General features: G+C 37.2%; 1 protein-coding gene across 1 annotated transcript; it reads right to left on the bottom strand.

Annotated features, from left to right (window-relative positions):
- Window positions 1–1,241: 1,241 nt before the first annotated feature.
- Window positions 1,242–5,135, bottom strand: LOC118323246 (phospholipase A2 inhibitor and Ly6/PLAUR domain-containing protein-like). Its single transcript, XM_035655189.1, has 5 exons — window positions 5,057–5,135; window positions 4,493–4,594; window positions 4,144–4,314; window positions 3,504–3,629; window positions 1,242–2,974 (listed from the first exon to the last, which is right to left on the bottom strand). The coding sequence occupies exons 1-5, from the start codon at window positions 5,103–5,105 to the stop codon at window positions 2,790–2,792; spliced, it is 633 nt and encodes a 210-aa protein (XP_035511082.1). The 5' UTR covers window positions 5,106–5,135; the 3' UTR covers window positions 1,242–2,789.
- Window positions 5,136–8,048: the final 2,913 nt, after the last annotated feature.

Below are 8,048 nucleotides of genomic sequence, written 5' to 3'. Positions count from 1 at the left end.
TTGAGTATTTAGAAAAGCGCTTTTAAATAAAATTTATTATTATTATTATTATTATTATAAAATAATTACTGAGAGTTGTTGGATTGCCATTGGTAAAGGGTATGGACTGGCACGTCAAGACAAAGCAGCACATCAGTGCTCAGCTATACTAGCAATGCTTTTGCATCACTTGGAGGCATTTGAATGGAAGATGAAATAAAAAAAAAAAAATGAAATCACTCATTTGAAAGCATAAGCACTTTCTCTGTGGTTAACTGGTTTAATGTGGAGGGATGCCATTTACCTTGTATTGGTATTAAAATTGGATCCCTGCTGGACCGCATGCAATGAACCAACAGTTAAACCTGGACACGGTCCCTTTGGTTTGCTGTCTCAGTGGTTTCAAAAGAGTGAGGAGAATGTCTGTCTAACTGTGTCAACTTCTCAAACATGAGTCACGCTCCACTGGCCTACATTCAGCACATCCCTAACAGCACTTCTGAGTCCAGGATCTTTGCTTTGTTGGTCTAGAAGCTGATTTATCAGCATTAATTAAAACACATATTTTCACCTGATGTGGTACATAATATATATTTCATTGTAATAAATAGCTAGTCATGGAACAATAAGCCCAGGTTATGGAAATGCCAGAAGAAATCTATGTTAGCAAATAAAATAAATGAGGACAGCAGCCATTGGCAGGTTGCTGAAATAGGACTACTTCACTACAAACTCTAATCACTATAACACTTAAGTTAATTTTTCTTGTTTTGTTTTGCGTCGACTCGCTGGCAGCGGCATTTAACATATATGTAACTGTATTGCAACCCCCACTGTCCACCACTACTACAGTGACTTTATCTAGCCAGTTCTGGGCTGTTTTGTGCTAACTGCAAAAGAGAGTCTGCAAGTATGTCACGGACAAGGCACTATGCTGTTGTTTGGAGGCCCTTATTTTGTGAAACTTTGGAGATTCTAAATCATCTAAAGTCCAGAGCCATGCTTTTAAAATGTATATGCATCATCTGGTGCATGTTAAGAAGAATAGTGGCTAGGTCTGTGAAAAATTCAAATCAAACATCTCAAATTGGCACCAGCAATTTAAACCTAAAGAAAATGATGATACACGAGGAACACTGGGGCTCCCCTACATCCAAAAATTTACAGGATTTACAGAATTTGAATGATCACATCTGCCAAATTTGCATAAATGAGACAGATGCTGCATTTTCCCTAAAACGTTTATTTTTACTGTAGTTGTCATGGAAACCAGTAGACTTCAACCAACACGTTACAGCAGAATTACAGTTGAATTTGTGCTAAACCATGTGTTTGTGACAAGTAGCCTAAACTGTTAACTGAAAACTCATTAACCTAAACATCCATTGAAACGCTTCAGATATTTGTAATCAATATGTTATTCAGTGCTGAGTTATTTTTAACAAAGTACATTTTAAAATGTTTGTTTCCTCAATGGAGTTTGGAATGTGTGACATCTTGAACACACACACATCTACTAAAAAGCATCTTATTATAAACACACATTTAAGTCCTTTATATCTTGTAATTTGAGGCCAAAATGTTCCTTTAATTTGCAGGATTAAGGGAACGTTTTGGCCTTGAACATTGATTCAAAATATTGACTGTAAGGACAGAAGCAACATTAGGAGCTTCAGTTTATTCAGTTAAGGATCAAATTCAGCTTTTAAAGTTACTGATTCTCCTCTATAACTGAAGATTTAGTTAGTTTAGATTAGTTATTATAAATTAACTATTAGACACAATTTACATGAGGGTGCTTGGCTACCAAAAGAGACCAGTAATTTTAATTTCTTAAAATTAATAAATAAATAACAGACTGTATTATAGCCTACCATCTATAGATAAATTGGCAGCTTGGGGCCCCCTGGTGGCTTTGGGGGCCCTATGCAACTGCATAGAAATGGGCCTGGTTGTGGAGTATCAACCTAAAAGGCAAAATTAACAGTTAAAAGAAAATTTACAAAAAGTCACAAAATATGGTGCTTAGGAGAGATTGTGTTTTCAACCCTCATCCTCCTAGCACATTCAACACACAAAGACTACTTAATTTGATAGTCGTACAACATTTTATTATAAAATGATGTATTTCTGACTGAGCAGTATTTAGGACGCAAAAAGCAAGGGAGGGAATCTGTGTCTCCCTCAAAATGACTGACAAAATGCACCTACCGCCCCAATAATGTGTGATACTTTAAATTGTGAATTATATTAAATGTCATAAGGAACACATTGAAAGACAAAGTCACGACAGATCAGAATAATAGGTAGGTAGCTGATCTGTGAAGTGTGAGAGAACTGTTCTAATTAGTGCAGCAGTCAATGGTTGTCAGACTGCTGTAGAAGAAAGTCTCTCATTTTCTTCCAGGTGATAACAATATCTTAAGCCAACACCCCCTTCCCCTTCTTTTCTTTTCTTCTGTTTGTGTATAAAATACAAAGACAGACACATGTATTGGACATTTTGTGGTTGTACTGAATAATTTATTGCCATAAAAGTATAACTAAAAATGTCTTTGTGTTTGGCCTGCAATATGTCATTACCGCTCCATTCAATAACCACTTCTTCAAGCCTTCAAGTCTATGACTTTATATCCGTATGATTGCATCTGTATGTGTGCACGTGTGTGCCTGTTGTGCAAAATGTTATCTGTGTGTACATGGGTGTTACTTGATCTGTTCAGATATGTCATTGTTACACTGCTATGAAATACTTGAGTATTCTAACGCTATGTACTTTTACAAAAATAATTTCTCAGTATCTGTATGATCTAAACAAGGACTTTATGTGCTGTGAGAGCCAAGGTCAGCAGCACAGCGCTGATCCTGACACTCCACGGTGCTCCACAAACGATCATGGCGTTTGAACCAAACAGAGCTTCATGAGCGACCTGCAATGTGCAAAGGTTTCTGGACACACAGCCAAGCTCCAACACCTCTTTGGAGTTTGACGTTGCTATGGAAGAAGTACGAGAAAGATAGGGTTATTAGAAATAGAAGGACTTCATTAAATAAGTACATTTTGTCAAATTATAGTAGTAGCATTTTGGTGGTGATGGTGACATGTTAACTGATAACTAAGATACAGTCATGAGGGGGAATTTAACCTGGCAGACACAGGTATCACAGTGTTGGGTCAGATTACTTTGAAATGATTTTGTTTCACACTCCAGGGATCCAAAGGGGGCCATAACAGCAAAAAGTTTCATGAAATAATTGACTAACTTATACATTTATTGGTGACCTCATTGATCTTCATGTTCAAAATTAAAATTTGATTTTGTATGGTTGATAATCGCTGTATAATAAACAATAGCATTTAAAATAAATAACATCATTACATTTTTTAAATTGGTATTATTATTATTATTTGTAGCTTGAATAGTGTTTTATCAATAAGGTTTGCTGAGCTAGCATGAACATCAATAGCCTCTATATTTAAGAGAAATCACATCACTGTACAGTTATTTCCCTGGGGAACTCACTGGTGCCATTGAAGCAACTGTTCTCGACTCCAGCACAGGACAGAGTGGCATTGCAGGTCCCCGCTAGGCTGTCAGCTGAGCTTGCACACGAAGGACATTGCTTCCCATTCTCTGAAGGATTGGGAACTGGAAACATGTAAAAGAAGGAAAGTCTTTACTACATGTACAAATTAATCTTATAACACCAATCCTCAAGCTGAACAAATTTTACTGAATTGATCCTTCCTAAGCCCCGCCCTTTTTTGGTCTGTGCTCTAATAACAGTAGAGCAAGCCTCGATTAAAACCTTGGTGTATTTCTATATGCTATGTGCCATCCTTGTCTATGTTGAAAATACTAATTTTGAAGTTAGAAGTTATTTTTAGGACGGTTTCCCCCTGCTTCCGGTCTTTATACTAAGCTAGGCTAAGCATGTTCTGACTCCAGCTTCCTACTTGCATGGGAGTGGTATCAGTCTTTTCATCTCAGTGTCAGAAGGTAAAGAAAATAATATTTTTGCCAACATGCTGATATCTACCTTTAAAATAAATGGTGAGATTAATGTTTAAGCTAGCCCTGGGCTAGGAAATGCAAGTGCAAGAGGCTTCAGTAAAGGCCACAGACTGGTTTATGACCCATAAAAAGTAGCAATAGATCTTACTGGCCAGTGTCTGGAAGTTGCAGTTGTCAGTAACACAGCAAAGCTGGTTGTGGGCTTCTTTCTTAAAACCTCTGTTCACAGACCATTCAGTTTCAAGTTGCAGAGGAGTGAAGCAGGACACCAGCGATGAACAGTTTTTATTCACCGTCAGTTTAGCGATTGTATTGGTCACTATCATTGTCAGGAGAGAAAGTAAAAATGGGTATGATAGAAGAACGAAATGATTCACTCACTTGTGTTATTTATCGTGAGAAAAACTCATCACAGTATGAAACTTTGCCTTATATTTCATTAATATGGTTGATGATAAAGCATTGGATAGACAGTGTTATGAATAACTGGCACCAACCTGAAGTGACAGTTTTGCACACTATACTCGTGGCAGGACATTCGACTGAGGTGGTGTTGGTACATTGCTCATTGTCACACACATGGCAGCGCAGGGACTCAGCTGAAAAGTGAACAAAATAATTTATTTAGCATTCAACTAATTTCTGTATTGTTATTATTATTCTATTATTATTCTGGTCAACAAAACCATCCACAATCCAAAGATAATAACTTTACAATTACATAACAAATCCTCACAGTGGAGAAGCTATAATCAGTGCATATTTGGCATTTTGCCCAACTAATTTATATTTAAAAAGGTGATATATCAGAATTGTATGTTGTAAAAGTCTAAATTTCCTGCTCCACTAATCCTCTGTAGAAAGCTCTGAACTTCACATGAAAATAAAAAATCATGCAGCATGAAAACTGTGCAAGGCTCCTGCTTTGTGTGGTAAAAAAGGAATTCCAAAAACCTTAACTACATTGAATAAATACAGAAAAATAACATACAGTATGTTTTGCATTGATGCAGAAGCTTGCATGTGTCAGACAACTCTGATGCCTGGAGAAAGCCAGTTACCTGTGTAAAGCAGAGTGCAGGTCAGACAGACAGTCAGCAGCAGCTTCATGTTGGATGTAAGTTGCAGCAGTTTGGTGTTCTGAGGCATAAACCCCACAGCTTATATACAGTTAGGTGGTGCTACCATAAGACTAGGAACTTCCTGGTTGATTGAAAAGAAACAAATATTCTTAGCATTTTCTTTTAAACCCAGCAGGAAGTGTGAATGGGCGGCACCTGAACAAAACTTGATGTTAACTGTTAACTGATATCAGCTTTGGAACCAGTTTAACGGCTGTTTATCTGATCATTTAGGTTTTGACTACTTTCTATTCTCTCTCAGGACCATAAGCTTTAGTCGTTCTACATGTTAGTGCAGCGGCAGCCAAAGCGTCAGCTATATATGAGGTTGTTGCAAAAGAAAATCAATGGGCAAGCAAGGTGTACCTGGATAATCAATTCATTTTTCTTGGTTTTCCTGTTGTGACACTGTGAAGAATAAGCGAATGTCACTTAGAGATATGCAAATAGACCTGTCTGAGGCAGATAGCACCCACAGCACAGACCGCATGCCTGTGTCGTACTCACACGCATTATGCCTTTGATTATCATCTCCTGACGCAGGTTTATATCCTCACAAGGAAGGAGTTTCAGTGAGGATTCCTCAATAAGAGCTTCGTGTTCAACAAACACAGGCCTCAACTCGGCACAAATGTGTCATTTGAAGTTGGTTTAAATGGGTCAGAATACATTACATTTATATTGACTTCTAGCCTCCCATCCATCCATTTCCTGCTGCGGGTCAGGGTTGCAGTGGGATTAGGCTAAACAAAGTAGCACTGATGTCCCTCTTCCTAGCCACATCCTCCCACTCTTCTTGGGCAATCCCTAGGTGTTCTCAGGCCAAATGATATATATACCCTTGCCACTGTGAAGCTATCTACAGACATAAAGGAGGTCAAAGGTCAAAGCTTGTGCCTCTTCTATATATAATATAGTATATCTGTGGCTCGTCCTATTTAGTTGTGAACAATGGTTCCATTGCAGTAGAACGTTATGGGATGATGATGATGACTCTTTCAGGTATTAGTAAGGACAGGGAAATGGAGTTATGGCTTGTAAAAAACTTTGCAAAATGCAATTGTTAATGGACATCATCAGGCATTATCCCTTATCTAAAAAACATTTAAAAAATGTTTGGTGATAACATTGTTTGAACTTTATGCCTCAACATTTTTTTCAGTGGCAAGTTTGTTTGTTTTTAATCTTTCCCTGTCACAGCCCAGCTATTAGGACTCAACAGAGATGTAGACGGGCGAGTTTTTAACTACTTGCAAGCTTGTTTATTTACAAGAATAAATAATGAGAATGTGGATGTAAGCAATGTGAGCATGTATGGATGCATGTGAATGTTTGTAGCAAAGAAAAAACCAAACAGCTGCGTCACGATGATAGAGAAGAGAGAGCGCTGACGCGTGGAACCATGAACCACACGGGGCCCAGGGGTGGCTCATCACCCTCCACCCACAACCAGGATCTGGAAAACAAAAGAGAACAAAACATATGGAGTTGGATAACATGCTTTAAAAACATTGTAAAAATGTTATGTGGTAACTTTTTTAAATGATTACAATATTATGAAAAACTAACAAACATTTTATAAAAGAACATTTCATAATCTGTAACCATAACATTACCAAAACATTCTAAGAATATGCTTGCAGGCGAAATGTTTGTATACATGTCACATTACACACGTTTTCTCAAAAAATACCCTCAATAACGTCCTTAAATAATTTTGCATTAAAAATGTTCTTTGTTCGTTATCATGTAACAATATGTAAATGTAATCTGCTGCCTCATAATGTCCCTAAAACATCCTCAGTATTCTGCAGGCAAAATGTTTTTGTTGTTCTGTCTTTGTTAACATTTCACATTATAAGAATGTTTTATAAAAACCTTTCGGTCATCTCAGGCCTTGATAAAATCCTCAAAACATTTCATCAAATCATCAAATGTTACTTTTGTTCTTCTGTTGTTATCATGTAACATAAAGTGTGCCTCTGAGAACATCCTCAAAACATCTAATGATATTTTTTTAAACTTAGCCTGGATTGTCACCTTGTGAAGGACACGATTGGTCAGGCAGTCTGGCAATTCATTCATTTATCAGTCCAGCCAGCTTAAAAAGAGAGCAACAGTGGGCCAAACGGCGAACTAGAGCTGTGAGTTGTGCTGTTTGTTGTGTGAGTGCAGGTTGTACTGAGTGGCATTCAGTATTTTTTTGCTTAATTAATAGTTTTGTTTTTATAGTAATTTATTTCCCCTTTCTCTTTTAAGGAAGTAGATTTTAGTTGAAACTGAGCTTTTCATTTCTAAGTATTCATTTATATTGCTAATAAACATATTTTTGTTTGTACATATAATTCTGTTTTTCCATCCATCTTTTATGCTGGGTTTATTTTTTAATTGTTATTCCTCTCACCCCTGGATTTAACATCTGAGGTTGTAACAGCAGTACACAAGACCACATTTGTTGACATAAATGTTTCACTTTTTCTTTTCTTGCAAGATTGGCAACTTCTACAATGTGTGCTCGCACACTATGTGCTCAGACATACGTAGACAGCATGTTGCAGATATCCTGCGGTATCACTTATCACTGAATGAGGTGTACACAATAATGAACAGATCTGAAACAGCCAGGTGGTGAAACTGCATTCCATTCTGGATATCTATGTCACGTGTCACAAACTAACTAATACTTTCAATGCTTTCAACATTGAAAGGATAGTTTTTGGTTTGAAATGTTAATTAGAGATATAGATTCTTGTCAGAGGGACTGACTCAGCTTAAACAGAGACTGAGAAAAAAGCACTAAAAGCCTTGTACTTACAGGACATAACATTCAGCCTATTTACCGCTTTGAATTTTGTTTGCATATTTACATTTTTTACTTGCTCCCAAGTCCGTTTCACACAGCCAGGGTTTCTGCTGGGAGAATAAGGCAAAA

Source organism: Morone saxatilis, unplaced genomic scaffold, assembly GCF_004916995.1.
Source record: "Morone saxatilis isolate NCDOM2014 unplaced genomic scaffold, NCSU_SB_2.0 Contig14, whole genome shotgun sequence".
Lineage (NCBI taxonomy): Eukaryota > Metazoa > Chordata > Actinopteri > Moronidae > Morone > Morone saxatilis.
Note: the sequence above shows the minus strand (reverse complement) of the source record. Positions and strands in the feature narration are given on the sequence as shown.